This window comes from Malus sylvestris, chromosome 12 (genome assembly GCF_916048215.2).
Source record: "Malus sylvestris chromosome 12, drMalSylv7.2, whole genome shotgun sequence".
Lineage (NCBI taxonomy): Eukaryota > Viridiplantae > Streptophyta > Magnoliopsida > Rosales > Rosaceae > Malus > Malus sylvestris.
The window spans coordinates 17,515,709-17,537,525 of NC_062271.1; the positions used below are offsets into that span (position 1 = coordinate 17,515,709).

Here is a 21,817-nt window from a genome sequence, read left to right on the forward strand (position 1 = left end):
GGGATTCACTAAATTTAGGGTCTTGAAATTTGATCAAACGGCTATAAACAGATATCCACTTTAAAAGTTATAACAATTTTAACCATTAAATCAAATTTCAATAACTTGAATGGGTGGATTCCTAGGATTCGAAGGAATGGATTCTGAGATGATTCTTTCCGTCTGAAAGCTAAAAATGTCTCATATGAGGCTTATATTAAAAGAGGTATTTTAATTGGCAAAAAGCTTAAGGTTCAATTAACCCGCGAAAGGTCCACACATGTGTACGTGTCACCCACTTGTAAGTTAAGTCCTCCATTTTCCTTTTAAATAACGATATATTTACATGAGGTGTTTGTCGATTACGCCTTGAATTTGTACAGAGCTATCAATTTTTTTTTTTGAATTTTAATTTTAACCGATTACCCCTTAAGTTTTTATAAATAGTCAATTCCCCCGCATTAGATTTTAAATTTTTTTATCCAATTTCATCCATCTAATTTTTCATTCCTTTTACCCCTATATAGTTGTCATGTGTTGTCTATATGATCAAAATGGATGAAAAATTGTATGAAATTTTTTAAAATCTAGCATCAGGGAAAGTGGCTATTTATAAAAGTTCAAGGGATAATCGGCTAAAATTGAAGTTTAAGGAGGAAATTGGCTAATTATAAAAGTCTAGAGGGGTAATCAACCAAAATTAAAGTTCGGACGGAAAAATTGACAACTCTATATAAGTTCGGGAGACAAATTGACAATATATGCCTATTTACTTTATGAATTAAGTGATTTGGGTTAAGCTGCAACATAGACAAATCACAACAATTCGATATTAAACTTGATTTTTATAAAATCAAACTTATAATCTCTCACTTAAAATTATAAAAAAATTAAAAAAAAATGTATCACTAGACGAGGATACTAAATAACGAAAAATGAATACGTTAATATTATCGAAATCCATGAAACACTAGCAAAAACGATAACAATGACACGTTCATTGCACTAAGGATTCTCTCATTAATTTGTTGAAAAAAATATGTCGATTCGATTACGCCTTGAATTTGTACAGAACTGTCAATTTTTTTTTCTTCTGAATTTTAATTTTAGTCGATTACCCCTTAAGATTTTATAAATAGCCAATTCCCCCACGTTAGATTTTAAATTTTTTTATCCAATTTCTTCCATCTAATTTTTCATTCTTTTTGCCCCTATAAAGTTGTCATGTGTTGTCCACATGATCAAAATGGATGGAAAATTGTATGAATTTTTTTAAAATCTAGCATCAGGGAAAGTGGCTATTTATAAAAATTCAAGGGGTAATCGGCTAAAATTGAAGTTTAAGGAGGAAATTAACCAATTATAAAAGTTTAGAAGGGTAATCAACCAAAATTAAAGTTCGGATGGAAAAATTGACAACTCGATATAAGTTCGGGAGACAAATCGACAAATATGCCTATTTACTTTATGAATTCAGTGATTTGGGTTAAGCTACAGCATAGACAAATCACAACAATTCGATATTAAACTCAATTTTTATAAAATCAAATTTATAATCTCTCACTTAAAATTATAAAAAATTAAAAAAATATATCACTACACGAGGATACTAAATAACGAAAAATGAATACGTTAATATTATCGAAATCCATGAAACATTAGCAAAAACGATAACAATGACATGTTCATTGCACTGAGGATTCTCGCATTAATTTGTTGAAAAAAATTGTCGATTCGATTACGCCTTGAATTTGTACAGAACTGTCAGTTTTTTATTCTGAATTTTAATTTTAGTCGATAACCCCTTAAGATTTTATAAAGAGCAATTCCCCCACATTAGATTTTAAATTTTTTTATCCAATTTCATCCATCTAATTTTTCATTCTTTTTGCCCCTATACAGTTGTCATGTGTTGTCCACATGATCAAAATGGATGGAAAATTGTATGAAATTTTTTAAAATCTAGCATCAAGGAAAGTGGCTATTTATAAGAATTCAAGGGGTAATCGGCTAAAATTGAAGTTTAAGGAGGAAATTAGCTAATTATAAAAGTTTAGAGGGGTAATCAACCAAAATTAAAGTTCTGATGGAAAAAATTGACAACTCTATATAAGTTTGGGAGACAAATCGACAAATATGCCTATTTACTTTATGAATTCAGTGATTTGGGTTAAGTTGCAACATAGACAAATCACAACAATTCGATATTAAACTCAATTTTTATAAAAATCAAATTTATAATCTCTCACTTAAAATTATAAAAAATAAGAAAAAATTATCACTAGACGAGGATACTAAATAACGAAAAATGAATAGGTTAATATTATCGAAATCCATGAAACACTAGCAAAAACGATAACAATGACACGTTCATTGCACTAAGGAATCTCTCATTAATTTGTTGAAATTTTTTGTCAGGCTACTGTTCCTTCCTCGTGCATGTGCAAGCTCCAAGTAGTTTTATATATATATTAAAGGGATCCGATCTAATCAAAGAATGATGTCATGTCATCTCTAATTATATTGTATTTATTCCACATTTGATTTATGTTTTTATATATCTTTTACTCATATTAGCACAATTATAGGTTAATATTGTAACCATTATGTAAACATCATGTGTGCAAAAATCAAGTAAAACATGTTGTTTAATTGATAAAGTCTAGCGGTTCTTAATAATTTTATTAATTTCTACCATTTTTATATATTTCGATGAATAAGCAATCTTATTTTTTATCGACTTCTTATAGAGATAATCTATATAAAATGATTTATAATACAAAAGATTATGATCATAAATATAAATTTCAGTGAATCAGCTTTGAAGCGTTTTGCGGAAAAATTTCTCAAATTGTCAATGGTTGTGATATTCAAAAGCCAATTTAGGTGGCTGCTGGCTTTGGCAGATTTAACTTTCAAAAGCTCGTTGGTTTTTCAAAATAAACCCCACAAAGATTAGCAATAGTAAGCTAATCTATATAATCTATATATATATGCACACACACATATATACATATATCTGAATAACAGAAATTGGAATAATATATATCTTCAACTTCAATTGTAGTGCCTAATTGACGGGCTACAAAGGTCAGCCTACCATTCAAAAAGCCAGTTACTTGGTTTACACGTAACAAACAAATTAATCTAATGAATGGTCCAAAACTGCATCAATAATTCAATGATTTCGTGAACCTAAAGTTTATAATCCAATCCTTTTCCTTATTGCGTACATGTTACTCGAACTTGAGTCTTCTCCCTACGAAATAAACACAACTATCTCTAGATCAAAAGTTAGCTGGTCCCAAGAAAGGTGGACGAATGAGTTGAGTAACAAGACTTTTCATTTTCAAGTCAGAAAAAACAATTGAGAGGTAATTGGGCAAAGTGGCGAGTATTGATAGTGCCACGTACTCTTAATAATCGAGAACTTACATAAAACGACGAGTTCATGGTTACCGTAGCATCTTGATCTAATAATGCATTGTCATATGAAAAAAATAAAATAACACATGACGCTACGTGACGTTAAACCAGTTCCAAGGCCTAATAACCGCGTCCGAATTCTACCATTATTCTTATTTTTACAATGATTTCTCTCAAAATCTGATAAGTGTAAAGGTCCAAGGACCAAGGAACAAATCTTCATACAAACAAATATGTCATCCAGTAATTTTCATTATCAAATGCTTAAACAAAAAAGATTACAGAGACTCAACATCTAATAATAAAACTCAACATCTCAGACAAGATTTCAACAGGAACCAGAAGAACCCTGCCGTCCCTCCCTCTCCAGCTGAGACCACTACAATTAAAATCTGCTCCGGGGCTTCTTGCACTGCACATTTCAGACCATTTCTCATTCGGACGTTGAACTAGACTGAAATCCGCTATTCTTCTCTTGTATTCGTGTTCAATGTCAAACAATCCGAAATAAGGTTCTGACTTCGAGCATGCTTATACATATTGCAGAGAAGAATTGGAAAGCAAGGGGGATGCTATTTACAATGTAAGTTATCTGTGCAGGAGGTCTTCTGTAATTTTCCATGTCAAGCTGTAATTTATACTTCAGATAGCCGAACCACCACTAGGGCCAGATTGCTAAAATGCACTTATAATCATCACGTCCTTGAAAGTTTTGGTGTCCACGAGCGAGAGAACCAGCCAGTTTCCTTCCTCCTCAAATCTACATTTCTCTTCTTGTTCACTGTTTCAACATCCCTGGAAGTTTCTATTGGTGCCAAATTCTTCGGGGGCAGTTGCATACTTTCTGTTCCTCTTCGTGCCTCCATAACTTTATTTTGGCTTGATTGTGCCTCCCTTTTTTTCTTTCCAACTAAGGGTACCTCCATAGTTTTCTTTTGGCCTGATTGTATGTTGGTATTTTTCTTCTGGCCAGATGAAGCCTCTATAATTTGATTTACCATTTCCAATACCTCGCTCATCTTTGGACGATTCTTCGGGAGTTTGACCAAGCATCTGTTGGCTACAATTGCAAGCTTTTGAGCTGACTTGAGGGGGTATTTACCTTCAAGCTTGGGGTCTATTATTAGCCGGAACTTCTTCACATCTGACAGGTATGGCTTTACCCAATCCAAGAGATTCTGCTCACTCTTAGGGCGGTTTCGATCTAGAGGACGCCTACCTGTGATGAGTTCATAAAGGAAGACCCCATAGCTCCACACATCATTCTTAGATGTTAGACGTCCGGTCTGGATGTACTCAGGTGCTGCGTATCCCATGGTTCCAACAACCTGATGAAAAATCACCAGACATGGTAAGTGCGTGAGTGTAGCACATAGAAGGATTACTTTTACTGCTACCATATTACTCTTTCATCTATTTTGAGAGAGCGGGGTAGGGGAGAAAGGCTAAAGAACAGGGTATTCAAACAAAAATTGACCAAAAGCAGTCATAATATAGGTTTCAACAAGCTTTCCATTTTACTCAAAATGAGCTTGCCTTTTTTCCCAAGAAAATTCCAAGAAAGAATGTAGACATGATAAAAATTTGAAGAAAAAGTAGTTGATAAATGCTATCCACTTAAAGGGAAAACTAATCAGATGCAGGCCTAAGCACAAGCAACAACAAAATTATGAAAGAAAGTTAATGTGCTCATATAAAAACTACTATTCGAGACAATAAAATTATGCAAGATCTTTTACGTAAGCACAAGCACAATAGATTAATATCGGATAGATAGTAAAAGACAATAGGTAATTCAAAGTATTAATTTCCCGTTCATCAGATCCATGACAAAATTTCACATTAACATTTTTGACGGATAGCTCAGCCAATAAAATCTCTGGAGGTTGCAGACCAGATCTACTGTTGAAGTTTTCAATATTAAACTCTACTTATCTATTCACTTTAACTACAATCTCTAATGTGAATACTCTGATAATCTGATTATAAATAGTGATCATATTTAAGCAACCTGTTTCAGGTATATAAAAAATATTCTTTGCTTGAATACGATCATAAATAAAAAGGTCGTACCCAGTGCACAAGGTTCCTGCTTTACGCAGAGTCTGAGAGAGGTGAATAGTGAAGCAAAAATTATCCAGTCCCTAAATACTCACAAAAGGTTACTTATGTTCAAAAGATATTGGTGTTTTCACAATCTGAATATATGATTAATGCAATTTCAACGGCATATTTGGAAAGAACGAACAACTGTGGGACTGACAATTCATGACTCACAAGTCACAACGCACAAAAGAACTATGTAAAAAAGTTTAATGGGGTCCTGTTTCTTCGACACGTATGACATTAGAACTTGAAATCTTTCTAGCAGACTACTGAGGTAAACACCATCACTTGGAACATTGCCTATCATAAAATAAGCTTAAAGTTGATATTAATTATGTAAACCGGCGGTAATTATAATAGGATCATTTGTATAATCATACAGCTGTTGAGACGTGGGTTAATCCTTCCGATGGGCCCAACCTAGCCATTCCAAAGTCTGACAGCTTTGCATTCCATTGATCATCCAGAAGAATATTTGAAGATTTAAAATCCCTGAAAATGATCTAGAACAAAAATATAGAAAAATGTCAGCATCGATTACCTCAAAAAACTTAATCCCTTTCCCCTCCCTCCTCTTTTCATTTTTTACCTTTTAAAACAAATATTAATGTGAACTCAAAAACATGTGACTATCAAATGCATAAAGACTAAAAAGACAGTAAAAACCTTCACAGAATGAAAAGGAAAACAAAAATTCAAAGTACCTGAAAGTCCATTTCTTCATGTAAGTATGTCAAGCCACGAGCAGCATCTTGTGCTATTCTCAATCTCATGGCCCATGAAAGAGGATCTACACGATTGGCTAAATGGTTCTCTACACTTCCATTAGGCATGTATTCATAAATTAGAAGTCGTTGGATTCCTCGTTCATCATCCTCAGCACAGTAGCCCACTAGTTTGACTAGGTTTGGATGCTCAACCACCCCAAGAACATTAACTTCTGTCACCCATTCCTTGTGCCCCTGGTAGCAAAAAGGCAGAAATTTTTAGTATACTGAAGTCGTTTTTTCACAGAAACAGAAAAATGCATCTTATTAGACTTTATATCAGTTAGCTTAACAATCTCGGTGATAAGGACAATCCACAATTTATTACCAATTTACCATTAAGTACAAGACAATGTTTTTCTCCATATTAGGAAGAAGCAAAATTAGTGAATGATGAGAGAAAGGAGTGGACTCAGCATGCTAATAACCAATAAAAGAAACAAGTAAGCAACATCCTTGTGTTAATGCATCCTTACCATGTTTATATCATTCAGAGTCATTAGGATTTTTTTAATCAAACTTAACAAGTAACACAGTACCTTATTTAGTATATATCTAGTAACTATCGCCAACTAATCTCCTTTCATGTGGACCCGACAATTAAATCACAAAAAAGTTTAATGCAGATAATGAAAAAGAATCTGAATAAACTATAAAGTTAATAGAAAAACAGACTTGCCTGCAAGCCTCTTTTACTGAGCTGTTTCACGGCAACTTCAAGTTTTTTATTTGGATCTTCTTCGCTTTTAATCAGCCCCTTATAGACACACCCAAACCCACCCTCTCCAACCATGACAGAGCGGCTGAAGTTCTTCGTGGCAGACTTCAGCTCTGAAACTGAAAATACTTTGAGGTTGCTGGGTCTCTGAGAGAAACTAGGATATTGGTTCCTCCTCAAGGATTCTGTGCTCGCATCAGAGATATTCTGGGAATCTAACTCTGATCCAGATCTCTTCATTTCACCATCGGTAAAAGTTGTATTTGTGCTCTTTGGTTCATCCTTTTTCTCTCCAATGTAAAATGGGAAGCACTTCATATCTCCCAACGTCGTTAAATGCTCTAATCCTTGCCTATGATTCGGAAGCTGAGGAGCACCTTAGAATTTGCAAGTCCCTGAATAAGCAACGAATCAAAACCATTGAAAGTAATGATAAGAAAGACTACATATTATAGCAAAAACTCAAAATGTCAATCTTCAATTCTGCAAACGTGATTAGAACTATCTTACAACTGCTGGTTTTCCTACCTAGTACAGGTCTTTCGCGATTACCCCGTGAGGATCAGATACAACTATGTAACAAGTGATCATATTTCTTCTCATCTAGTAACCTAATCAAAAGTTCAAATCCAAAATCTAGTGGTTAAAAGGAAACCCCAATACCTGAACTCAGAAAACAACTTATCCCCACCCTTTTTCTCCCAACAAAATCCAGCATTAATCAGAAATCTCCGGTGTTTTCTTCTCTTATCATAAATCCAACAACAATTAACAACCCAGATTTCAAATAAACAACACCAACTATATTAAACCATCCCCATATCTTACCCTTCATTAGAACCCAAGAAATATCAAATTCAGAAACAGTTTCATTTCCTTCATAAGACCCAGCACATCAAAGTTTCACAACCATATAGTGCAAATCCAGTAAAGAAAACCCAAACAGAAAAAAACAAATATTAAAAAAACTGAAATTATGGGAGAAACAAGCAAAAAGAAAGCACCTTTTTCTTGATCTCAGTCTGATTGCACAGAAATACGTCCTATGGCTAGTAAAGTTCACAAATTTGAAGCATATGAGGAGCTTTGAGAGAAACCCATTTAGTTAATTTGCACCAAATGACCTGTGAAGCTAGAGAGAGAGAGAGCAGTACATGGCTTTAACTTTCAAAGAGAAAAGCTTCCACACGGCATCTTTTGAGTCTACAGGAGACCGGGCTAGCTCAAAACTTACCAACCAAATAACCAAAATCAAAGCCATATATAAAATATTATATGTAGAAGAGATTACTTTTCTAAAGGTGAAGTAAAAATCAACGGCTCCGATCAAATGGAGAAGGTAGAAAGCAAAGCTCGGAGTGGTGACTGTTAATTTAACATTATCTTCCGATAGAGAAATTTAAGATTACTAAAAAATTTTAAAATGACGGTAATTGAAATGATGAGATTTTATTTTCTAGAATTTGTAAATTTTCTTGTTTGGTTAACCTAAAAGAACAATGAAATTGAATACAGAATTTTATATTTTTAAACTCTCAATCATGGAAATTGGGAAATGACACATATTTACATAGAATTTAAACTTAGGAATTGGAGGTCTCAAATTTCAAGTTTTTTTTCCACACAGAAATTCTAAATTTCTATGTTTATTAATCCAAACAAAGGAATTGATACATATCAGTTTATAAATTCTGACTTTTACCTAAATTTCAAATTTATTTGCCTCATCCAAACATAAACATAATGTAAGAGATAATGTAAGAGTGAAAGGAAGGTTGGAGAAAAAGACCAAAAAGGGAAAAGGTGTGAATGGGACTGACTGACTGAGTACGTAAGGGTCAACAAGACCTGCATATGAATTTGGAAATACAATTTTATAAAAAGTCATCCGATCCGAGTCTTACAGTTGATTCTACATTTGAATTTTTGACGGTGGTGCGGTCATCGCGGCTTAACTCTGCAACACTGAAGTTGAACACCCCAACGTCTCAGGTTCTTAACATTTGCCTTTAACAAGAAGGCAAAGAAATGGTCATTTCAGAAAATTGTAAGAATAGTGCTTCAATTTTAATCTAAGTAGATCAATGGTCTCTTAATTATCTATTAAAAATTTATGATTATTGATCTGTTAATTCATCAAAACGTGCAATTATGGTCATTTTTGTCAACTCGTTCAAAATTCTATCAAAATGAGTCATGTTAGAGGGATTATTGCTACTATTGGGTTAAAGTTCAGGAGTCATTGTTCTAATTAGGTTAAAGTTGGGGTCATTGCTCAAATTGAGTTAAAATTAAAAGACCATTACTACAATTATTCTCATTTAGTTTTTCATATTTGACGAAAATGACTATATCTATGAGCAGATTTGCTATTAGACTTGAGTGGTCCCAGGACCACCCAAAAGTCTAAGAAGTGCATGTGACGACCTTCAAGGACCACCCAACGGTCTAGGTAGACTTGGCATTCGTGTCTTGTTTTTCATGTTCGTGTCGTTTTCGTATCAGACCTGATATCTTAACAAGTCGTGTCGTGTAACACCTGTTAAAATAAACGGGTAAAATGACCCGACCCGATAATATTAACAGGTAATATGACTTGACCCGTTACCCGTTAAGGAAAATATATTTTAAACCAATAAATAATCAAATGAAAAACATAATACTAAATAAGTATATACATTCCATATTATCACATCCAAAACATAAAAACACAATTTTGTTTTAAGTATATTTTCGCTTACCTAAAGTCTTTAATAGTTTTTTAATTAATGTAGAAGTGTAAAAAAATATAGAAAAATATATATAAACACTCGTAATGACAAGCTTTATAACTTTCATGAAGAGCTTAACTTCGAAATTCGCCACTATAATCATATAATTCATAGATCAAAATTTAACCGTTGATTGTTGTTTACATTTATGCTTCATTGTTCTCATCAAATTTCGTTTTTTTAGATTTTCTTTTTTGAAAACATGATCTATTAGAGGGTGCAGGTAGATGAACGGTTTGGATCGTTGATATTATATTTAGAGTTTTACGGTTAGTGAAAATATTGCTTGATGTTTATAAAGTTTCTACAAATTATATGACATTGACTCATATTTCAGTTAACCGTAAATATCGAAACGTGATATCATCTTCTTACATCCGCCAGATGATCATGTTTTCAAAAAATAAAATTTTAAAAATGAAATTCAGTAAGAAGAATAAAGCGTAAATGATAATCGACGGTTAAATAAATTTAAGGTTTCACTACTACAAAATTATCTATTGCTGGCGGTCCAAAAACTTTTTTCAACGATCCAACCATCAAACTTATTTGTACACATTCCAAGATTGCATACATAAAAAATCGTAAAAAACAAACATTCAGAGATTACGTAACAGAACAAAAGTTTTCGACGGTTATAAACGAAAAATCACAATTTAACGGTTATTTTAGCTCCGATTTTGATGAATTTTTACAGATACACTCCTCGACCCTATAAGAATGTAATGAATAAATTTGATCTTTAATTTAAAGTATTTACAATAGTGGATACCACAAAAACTTATTTTATACTTAATAGAAGTATAATATTAACTCTAAGGGGGCGTTTGTTTGCCCTCACTAAGTGGGACTGGACTGGACTGGACTAACTGTTAGTCCAATACTGTGTTTGTTCCATGCTGGGACTAACATTAATGAGACTAAAGAGGACTAGCATGGACAAAACCCTTCACTAAGAGGTCTTAGTGAGACCCCCCAATAACCATGGGACTAGCTAAGACTATCCTCTCTCTTCCTCGTCATGCTCAACAACCACTCCCGATAGACTCCTCGTCATCTCCGGTCACCTAGATCATAATAAAATATTAATAATTTATATATTAAATAATATAATATTAGAATTTGTTATTATCCAGCTTCTTAGTCTAACACTGCACCGAACGCTTCACTAAATTAGTCCAGCTTAGTCTAGTCTAAGCCAATCCAGCTTAGTCCTTGAAGCTAGTCCAGTCTGAGATAGTCTGGCGCAACAAACGCCCCCTAAGTGTTTGTTTAATCTACCATTTTGACACAATATGCATTCTAGAAAAAAAATTTCAACGATCCAACTGTCAAACTTATTTGTACATATTCCGAGATCGCATACGTAAAAAAACGTAAAAAACAAATATTTAGAGATTACGTAATGGAACAAAAGTTTTCGACGGTTATAAACGAAAAATCACAATTTAACGGTTATTTTATCTCCGATTTTGATACTTTTTTACAGATAGACTCCTCGACCTATAAGAATGTAATGAATAAATTTGATCTTTAATTTAAAGTATTTACACTAGTGGATACCACAAAACTTATTTTATACTTAATAGAAGTATAATATTAACTCTAAGTGTTTGTTTAATTTACTGTTTTGACGCAATATGCATTCTACAAATTTTTTTTCAACGATCCAACCGTCAAACTTATTTGTACACATTCCGAGATCGCATACGTAAAAAATCATAAAAAACAAACATTCAGAGATTACGTAATGGAACAAAAGTTTTCGACAGTTATAAATGAAAAATCACAATTTAACGGTTATTTTAGCTCCGATTTTGATGATTTTTTACAAATACACTCCTCGACCCTATAAGAATGTAATGAATAAATTTGATCTTTAATTTAAAGTATTTACACTAGTGGATACCACAAAAACTTATGTCATACTTAATAGAAGTATAATATTAACTCTAAGTGTTTGTTTAATCAACCATTTTGACGCAATATGCATTCTACGAAACTTTTTTCAACGATCAAACTGTCAAACGTATTTGTACACATTCCGAGATCGCATACGTAAAAAATCGTAAAAAACAAACATTCAACGATTACGTAATGTAACAAAAGTTTTCGACGGTTATAAACGAAAAATCACAATTTAACAGTTATTTTATCTCCGATTTTGATGATTTTTTACAGATACACTCCTCGACCCTATAAGAATGTAATGAATAAATTTGATCTTTAATTTAAAGTATTTACACTAAAACTTATTTTATACTTAATAGAAGTATAATATTAACTCTAAGTGTTTGTTTAATCTACTGTTTTGACGCAATATGCATTCTACAAAACTTTTTTCAACGATCCAACCATCAAACTTATTTGTACACATTCTGAGATCGCATACGTAAAAAATCATAAAAAACAAACATTCAGAGATTACGTAATGGAACAAAACTTTTCGACGGTTATAAACGAAAAATCACAATTTAACGGTTATTTTATCTCCGATTTTGATGATTTTTTACATATACACTCCTCGACCCTATAAGAATATAATGAATAAATTTGATCTTTAATTTAAAGTATTTACACTAGTGGATACTACAAAAACTTATTTTATACTTAATAGAAGTATAATATTAACTCTAAGTGTTTGTTTAATCTACCGTTTTGACGCAATATGCATTCTACGAAACTTTTTTCAACGATCTAACCATCAAACTTATTTGTACACATTTCGAGATCGCATACGTAAAAAATCGTAAAAAACAAACGTTCAGAGATTACGTAATGGAACAAAAGTTTTCGACGGTTATAAACGAAAAATCACAATTTAACGGTTATTTTATCTCCGATTTTGATGAATTTTTACAGATACACTCCTCGACCTATAAGAATGTAATGAATAAATTTGATCTTTAATTTAAAATATTTACACTAGTGGATACCACAAAAACTTATTTTATACTTAATAGAAGTATAATATTAACTCTAAGTGTTTGTTTAATCTATTGTTTTGACGCAATATGCATTCTACAAAACTTTTTTCAATGATCCAACCGTCCAACGTATTTGTACACATTCCGAGATCGCATACGTAAAAAATCATAAAAAACAAACATTCAAAGATTACGTAATGGAACAAAAGTTTTCGACGATTATAAACGAAAAATCACAATTTAACGGTTATTTTATCTCCGATTTTGATGATTTTTTACAGATACACTCCTCGACCCTATAAGAATGTAATGAATAAATTTGATCTTCAATTTAAAGTATTTACACAAGTGGATACCACAAAAACTTATTTTATACGTAATAAAAGTATAATATTAACTCCAAGTGTTTGTTTAATCTATCGTTTTGACGCAAAATGGATTCTACAAAAAAAATTTCAACGATCTAACCGTTAAACTTATTTGTACACATTCCAAGATCGCATATGTAAAAAATCGTAAAAAACAAACATTCAGAGATTACGTAATGGAACAAAAAATTTCGACGATTATAAACGAAAAATTACAATTTAACGGTTATTTTAGCTCCGATTTTGATGATTTTTTTACATATACACTCCTCGACCCTATAAGAATGTAATGAATAAATTTGATCTTTAATTTAAAGTATTTACACTAGTGGATACCACAAAAACTTATTTTATACTTAATAGAAGTATAATATTAACTCTAAGTGTTTGTTTAATATACCGTTTGTACGCAATATGCATTGTACGAAACTTTTTTCAACGATCCAACCGTCAAACTTATTTGTACACATTCCGAGATTGCAAACTTAAAAAATCGTAAAAAACAAACATTCAGAAATTACGTAACTGAACAAAAGTTTTCGACGGTTATAAACGAAAAATTACAATTTAACGGTTATTTTAGCTTCGATTTTGATGATTTTGTACATATACACTCTTCGACCCTATAAGAATGTAATGAATAAATTTGATCTTTAATTTAAAGCATTTACATTTTTTTATATATGAGTGATTGTTTATATATATTTTTACATTTTTTACACTTCTACAATAATTATTATTAATTTTATTAATTTTGCCCTCAAACAAAAAACATTATTCATGAGGGTTTGAATGATTTTAAAAATCTAAACGATAATATAAGTGTAACAATTATCTATTCGTAGAGGAATAATGATAAATCACAAGTGTTTATATATTCTTTCACATTTTTCATACTTGTATGTATATCTTCTTAGTTCTTGCATATACAAATACTATACTAGTATATTTTAATTTTGGACAATAATATGTTATGTAAAATTTATCCTAGTAATGATAATAAGGAACTCTCATAATAAAAATAAATAATGACTAAAACTTTTTTTTTATTTTTTTTATAATTTATATAGAACGATAATACAAAACTATATATTTAATATAGAATATATTGTATACATTAATATGACTATTGTATTTTATAATAAATCTTTTAGTAATTAAACTTTAAAATTATTAAAATAATTTTTTTCTTAACGGGTCGAAACGGGTTACCCACGTGTTACCCGCGTGTATACCTGTTAAGAACCCGTTATTAACGGGTCACCCGATAGTGACCCGATAAGTTATCGTGTTGACCCAAAACCCGTTATTTTCGTGTCGTTTTCGTGTCGTGTCAAAAACTGCCAAGTCTAGGTCTAGGTAAGTGGTGGACGAGAGAAGCTCATAATGGTTGTGCAGATGTTGTGCAACAGAAGCTTTGAACCACGAGAAAATATCTAATTTCAGACGAAAACGAATGTGGAGAAGATCACCATGGCTTTACTGTTCTTGGACCTTGGTTCCAACGAAGAAGAAAGAGAAAATGACTTTCTATCTCCATTTCCCACGTGACTAACTTCTCGTTTTTTTTAATTGTTGTCCAATTAGGTTGTGCCACCTAGTATTTTAATTAATAAATGAATAATGTATTACTCAACTATTACTTTTTATACTATATGTTTGACATTGTTATTTCTTTTAAAATTCATATGACATCTGAAAAAATATTTCATAAAGTAATATGAACTCGTAATCACTTGAATTTTCATCTCATACCATCCTATTCACTAAAATACTAAAGTTATGATATTTTTGTATACTATATGGTAAATAATAAACTTAATTCAAATTTTCAATACAACTCTAGTTTTTTTTTTAAGTGTAAATAGGCTCTTATTTATATTATATATAATAAATTTACATAAATCCACCTACTCAGCCTAGGACTCTGTCTAGGCCTATCTATCTAGCGTCTCAACCTGCCACTTGATTAGCACTTAGTGTACCTTAATTAGGATCACCCGATGTTAGAATCCTGTGTCCGTCACTAACTATAGTGGCACGTTTTGATGAGTTATGAAACCAATGTTCACAAAACTTTAGTTGAAAGATTAAAATTAATAGACTATTGCTACAATTTCTTTGTCATCCCTAATAGAGCACTTCTTTAAGAAGAAAAAGTATAGGAATGTTGTAGGCATAATTTACTAAACAATTATGAAGGCCATAGAGAGAGAGGGGGTGTGCACATAGAGAAAGAAGAGAGATGTGTAATTGTGAGGATGTGTTCTTGTTTGGGCCCAAAATACTAGTTTAGGCCGAACTTAGAATTGTTCTCGGCCCAGAAGCCTTGCTTAGGAGTCATTAGGGGTCATTCGACTTGTGGGCCGCATAGTCAAGGTCGGCCGTGTCCCATTGGGAATCCATGGGATGTGGGTGAGTCCTATTGCGAGATGGACAAATAGGGTAGTTGAATCCCGATACAAGAAGGAGTTTCGGCAGGATAAGGACGTTGAAGCTTGGGATTGAATGCGGCCTGATAAGGGGTTGAGTTCAAAGTCCTAATAGGAGTAGGACTGGCCGAGATAAGGTTATATCGGGGGAAGAAGTCCTAATCTGAGTATGGTTTTGAAGCAAGTTGGCTACTATAAATAGAGGGAAGAGTGCATCATTCAAGCCTTCTCCAATTCAACACACAAACTGCCATGCACAAACCCTCACTCTACGCGAAACCTCTCAATAACCTTAAGATTTTTAGTTTCTTTTTCGCCAACACACCTTCAGTTTGGATAAACAGCACTATGAAGGCAACTGGCAAACATCTTTAGTTTGGATAAACAATACTGTCGCTGTAGAATCAACGGATCACGAAGCACCTTCAGTTTGGATAAACAGCACTGCGTCGAGGCCGACTGGTTATCTATCCAAGTCTCGGTCGAGAAGGATTTTCGAATCCTTATTGGCAGATGTCATCTCATTAGCTTTCTCAGTGAAGTGAAGTGTTACAGTTTACTAGGGCTCGGCACATCGAAAGCCGAGTTGTTTTATGATTAGATACTCATAAGAAGGCTTTAGAGTTCAACATTCTGATAGTCGAACCATGTTTACCATCAAGACATATATCTGTTTTGAGTATCTGTGTCCTTATACTCTGGTATCGATTCGGCGTGCTTATACTCTTACGAATATAATCACTATGACTGAATCCGGCGTCGACGATTTATGAACTTTGCAGAACTAGTAGCCTTGTCTTGAGGCTCTAGAACCTGAAGGCTGAGGTGTGTTCCTTCCTCGGCGCAGTCGCGAGATTCAGAAGTTAGCAGCGTACCCAACGCAACATCAACACATTTTACTCCTCGGTTGAGCTCGGATAACGAGTTGGCACGCCCGCATACAATCGAATAACGTAGTTAGCTCATTAGTTACTTGGCATGCGCACCACGTAAGCTTGGTAGTTTTTAGGGTCAACATTTTGGCACGCCTAGTGGGACCCAGTGCTAAAACTACAAAGTTCATGACCATCGAGGCACGATCAGTAAAAAAGAAAACATGGGAAAATCAACGACTGATCTGCCAATTCAGAGTCCTAGACAAGACGTGTCACATACGTGAAATCCTCTCGTTGCCGTGACCTATGAGGCTGCAAGTGTGACACATCGAGAAAATGAAGTTTGCCTTGGTACCCAGCCTCGAAATACAGAAGTACCCAACCAAACCGTAGGCGTTTTCATTGAAAGAATAGTGGAGGACTGGGACAAAGACGGTGGTGAAGGCTTTGACCCTCAAACTAGGTTGTTTCTTCGAAGACGACTTGACGACCAATCTCGACAAGTTGAACAAACATTTATCCAAAAAATGAACAATTTGCTTGAGGTAATACGAAGTAATGGTGAGACCTACACCAAATTGCTCAAATTATTAATTAATACGGTCTTCGAAGGGGGACCTGTTAATCAGGCTCAACAGCTTCCACTTAAAAAGTAATCTGCTACAGGCCGAAGTAGCTTCTACTCGGCTCAAAATGATTGACTTGGAAAAAAGGGAAGGATCAAGTAGTAGGTCAGATGGATCCGACCAGAGAATGGAAGCAACATCCGTCAATATGACCGAGGTCCAACGGATGATTGATTCAGCCATGAAAAAAGGGCCGAAGTTCTCGAAATTCATCCATCCATATCCAGCTTATGTGGAAAAGTTCGAATATCCTAAAGGCTTCAAGATTCCAGATTTCAACATTTTTGCTGGAGAGTCGTCTTTATCCTCATTAGAACATGTGGCCCAGTTCACTGCGTAATGCGGAGATGTCAATAATGATTTCTATAAACTACGATTGTTCAACTTTTCGTTGACAGGCTTAGTATTCTCATGGTATATCAACCTCCCACCTAATTCCATCCAAAGCTGGAAGGAGCTGGTCGAGAAGTTTCACAACAGTTCTATCGGCCGGGGATGGAAATGTTAGTTTCTTCATTGGCTAGGATGGCTCAAGCATCTTATGAGTCACCAATGGAATATCTTACAAGGTTTAAATCGGCCAGGAATTGGTGCTGAGTACCTCTGCTTGAAGTCGAATTTTTTAGGCTCGTTCTGAATAGGCTAGACGTGGATTACAGAAAGAAATTCTTGGGGGTAAACTTCCGAGATATGTACGAATTAGCTCAACATGTTAAGTAATATGATTATTTGCTCTGAGAGGAAAATATCTTGAAGTCCCCATCGCGGGGAACGATTTACAAAAATCACACGGTCAGCTACGCATCGGCCGAAGGTGAAGATTCTCAATACGTCAATGTGGACGCAACCGAGATAGTAATAGATAAATCATATGTCTGCAAAGCTTTGACTCAAATTAAGTCCAAGGATGCCAAAACCCGCTCGGCCACTGAAGAGACGGTGAAAACGAAAGTTTACACTTTTGATATCACCAAGGCCAATGCAATTTTCGACCAGTTGTTGCTAGCAAAGATTATCAAACTTCGGCTAGGACATAACATTCCCAAGGCTGAAGAGCTTAAAGGCAAGATGGATTGCAAGTACCATAACTCAAATAACTATACTACGAACAACTGCGTCGTGTTCTATGATGATATTCAAAGCTAGATTGATAAAGGTAAGCTAAAGTTTCCTGAAAAACAAATGATAGTTGACGTTTATCCATTCCCTTTGGTAACAGTTGATATGGTAGACGCCCATTTGCCCAAGAACAAAGGGACATGGAAGGCTGAGTTTGTCCCAATACAACACATCCCAAAGTAGAACTCTCGGCCACGGATCAAAATTGATCTATTTTCCAACGAACCACCCACAGAGCTTTCGAGACTGGCCATAGTCGAATCTATGTTAGACTTCAGTGCAGAAGAGACTAACGGGCCGATGGTTTTGTGCAGCAATTGCAAGGCACGCGTCGTATTAACCGAACCAAAGGAGAAACCGCCTCATACTCTAACACCACGACAACTATCTAAGGCCGCTGCAACACCTCTAGAGGAACTTGGTAAAGGCTAGCACCAGAAAGTGTTTGATAGGCTCGGCTCCCATAAACGGACGGACTACCCTACCTCGATCAGACAACATCTAGATTTCGACGTGCCATTTTATAATAAGGATTGTTACTCGTATAATTCTAGCAGCTCAAGTTCATCGGCGAATCAAAAAACCTTCAGGCCACCTGAACCACGTGACCAACGTTAATACAATTACAATTCTCCCACTGGCATGTATACTGCACTATCCAAATCTCAGAAACATCGACGTTAGCGTATAGACTGCATGGCTCAACGACAGGCAGCACAGGCTACTCCGACTACCAAGTGGCAGCCGAAAGAGGCAATAGGAAGCGAAGATGATCGACAACCTCCGACCATCATGGTCAAATTACTTCAAGAGAAAAAGGCAGTTAATCGTGACTTTGAAACCACCATTGAAGAGTCTGAGAAACGCATCAAACTCTTTCTTTGGCTTGGGGAAATGAAAGTTCGTTTCAAGCATTTTAGAAAAGAAGTCAAAAGCAAGCTTCTCTCATTGCCCCCAGAAGAGCCATTAATAAAGGTTCGACGGAATCTACACCCTCCATTCCTCGACGAATCCTTAGAGTACATGCAAGAATTTCACAAGGAACATTCTCCCAATGTCTTGTACGGCTGACCTAAAGCACGTTAAGAAGCCCTTGACTTGGCGCTAACTTGCCCTGATGTTGAACAGATTATCCATAAAACCACTGATCCAGCAATGAACGCTAGGTTCTAGCATATACGATAAGCTAGGGTCCTTGGCTTTGAGGTCGACCCATACACGGACATTAATATGGCCGAGCTTCCTTTTTCTCTTAAAGACCTTTAATATTTACGACACCATTTCGAAGTCTTTTCGGCAATATCTTTCTTTGGTTTTACGGCCAATGAAAAGGATCGGGTGGCATGTCTGGATGCCTACCTAGACATAAAGGACGCCTAGATCGCCTATGAAGAATGAGCCCAAAAAGCACTGCAGGAGCAAAGTCAGACACCGGAAATGAACAGGTTCGAATACAACAATCAGAAGGAAGCAAAGTCGGGTTACATGGCATAAGAGCAAGTACCCGTTGAGACACACGATCATCAGGCCAATGATGCTCTAATGCACGATGCTGCAATCCTCGATAACCCGGAAGACGATGACCAGGATCCGATGAGCCATTTAGTTCTTGAGAACATGGAAATTAGCATGGTTCATGTTCTCCTTACTGAATTCCAGCCAACTACACACCAACCAAATTTCTTGGATGGTGATGTGGTGGCCGAAGAAGCAACACAAGTTGATTTTGTCGCCACGGCCGAAGATGAGTAAGCAAATAATGACGACAAACTTAAAACAGCTCTGGCCATATTGTTTCCCCACTCATCCTTAACTAATCTTTAACATTTAAAGCCGTTGTATGTCACGGCTCACATTGAAGGTTATCCAATCTCCAAAATTTGTGTCGATTGTGGGGCGATGGTCAATATCATGCCCATATTTGTCATGAAAGCATTACGACGTTCCAACGATGAACTCATCCAATCAGGAATAACCATGAGCAGCTTCGTCGGTAACAAATCCCAAACCAAATGAGTGTTCCCTTTAGAGGTAAGCATTGCAAGTGGCAATCACATGACCACATTTTTTATCGTCGACTCCAAGACCGAGTATAATGCTTTGCTCGGTCGGGATTGGATTCATCAAACGAATTGCATTCCCTCTTCTTTATACCAAGTTCTCATTTTTTGGGATGGCAAATCGATTATGGTCCACTCAGCCGATAATCAGCCATTTAAAACCAACATGATACAGGCTCGCTATTACGACGATCATGTCGGCTACATTACCCTGCAGGGTTTTAATGAAGATAGACGATCGACTCGGATCTCAGTCCAAAAAGCCATCAAGGTAGGTGCCGAGACTGTACACCAGGATTCGGTAAGACTCAACTTGGCCGACTTAATTACCAACACTGATGACTGATGCCAAAAGAGAAAGACGTCGGGCCATGGTTTCATCCACTATGGAACGTCTGTTGGCTCATTGGTATGCTATTTACAAGCATCCACATTCGGGCATAAACTTAATCGAATTTTTGGCCAAGGACGATAACGGCCTCATATTATCTTTAGATAAGGTTTAGGCCGCACCGGCCGAACTCGAAGAGAGTAAACCCCAAGTTAAGGACCCATTAAAAGAAATAAATGTTGGAACGACCGATGACCCTCAACCGTTATTTATTAGTGCATTGTTACCCCATTCCATGAAAATCGAACTCTGTAAATTACTCAACGAGTTTAAAGATTGTTTTGCTTGGAGTTATCATGAGATGCCGGGTCTTGATCGAACCCTCGTTGAGCATGAATTACACATCAAAGTTGGTTGTAAGCCTTTCCGCCAGCCCCATTGTCGATTCTCGACCAAAGTATAGCTCGGCATAAAAGACGAAATAGTTCAACTTTTAAAAGCTGGGTTTATTCAGACCGCTCGATATGTCGAGTGGCTGACCAATATCGTCCCAATGCTAAAGAAAAATGGCGCTCTACGCATCTATATTGATTTTCGTAATTTGAATCTGGAGACTCTCGAAGATGAATACCCGATGCCAATCTCAGATTTGTTAATTGACGCCACAACCAATCATGAAATGTTGTCCTTCATGGACGGCCATGCTGGCAACAACTAGATTTTTATCATCGAAGCCGATGTTCACAAAATCATTTTTCGTTGCCCGGGGGCACTCGGCACGTATGAATGGGTCGTCATGCCATTCGACCTTAAGAACGCCGGTGCCATATACTAACGAGCCATGAACATTATTTTCCATAATTTGATTCGTACCATCGTCAAAGTCTACATCAATGATGTTGTAATAAAATCATCACGTCGGCAGACACATTTAGATGACCTATGTCGAGCTTTTCTGCGTATGCGCCGACACAATTTAAGATGAATCCCGCCAAATGTGCTTTCGGTGTATCAGCCGGTAATTTTTTAGGATTCCTCGTACATCATTGTGGTATTGAGGTAAACAAAAACAATGCTTGCACAATCATCAACGCTCCATCCCCGACGACTAAGAAATAACTACAGTTGTTGCTCGGCAAGATTAACTTTCTTCATCGATTTATTGCTAATTTGACCGGGAAAATGAAAGCCTTCTCCACACTTTTAAAACTCAAAGATTTCGACAATTTCGAATGGCGTGAAGAACACCAAGAGGCATTTACGCATATCAAGGTCTCCCTAACAACTCCATTCATCCTGGTTCCACCACAAT

General features: G+C 35.3%; 1 protein-coding gene across 1 annotated transcript; it reads right to left on the reverse strand.

Annotated features, from left to right (window-relative positions):
• Positions 1 to 3,572: 3,572 nt before the first annotated feature.
• On the reverse strand, positions 3,573 to 8,226 carry LOC126593551 (serine/threonine-protein kinase PCRK1-like). Its single transcript, XM_050259647.1, has 5 exons — positions 8,001 to 8,226; positions 6,958 to 7,391; positions 6,216 to 6,473; positions 5,892 to 6,014; positions 3,573 to 4,733 (listed from the first exon to the last, which is right to left on the reverse strand). Exons 2-5 carry the CDS (start codon positions 7,312 to 7,314, stop codon positions 4,101 to 4,103), a joined length of 1,371 nt encoding a protein of 456 aa, XP_050115604.1. The 5' UTR covers positions 7,315 to 7,391; positions 8,001 to 8,226; the 3' UTR covers positions 3,573 to 4,100.
• Between the last annotated feature and the right edge of the window lie 13,591 nt (positions 8,227 to 21,817).

What these genes read in the sequence shown, in the direction of transcription:
- LOC126593551 (XM_050259647.1), bottom strand. Translation starts at nt 7,314, where the DNA reads ATGAAGTGCTTCCCATTTTACATTGGAGAGAAAAAGGATGAACCAAAG. An exon ending in TCAGTAAAAGAGGCTTGCAG is followed by an intron (nt 6,474 to 6,957) that starts GCAAGTCTGTTT and finishes TTTTGCTACCAG; the next exon opens with GGGCACAAGGAATGGGTGAC. An exon ending in ATGAAGAAATGGACTTTCAG is followed by an intron (nt 6,015 to 6,215) that starts GTACTTTGAATT and finishes TTTTTGTTCTAG; the next exon opens with ATCATTTTCAGGGATTTTAA.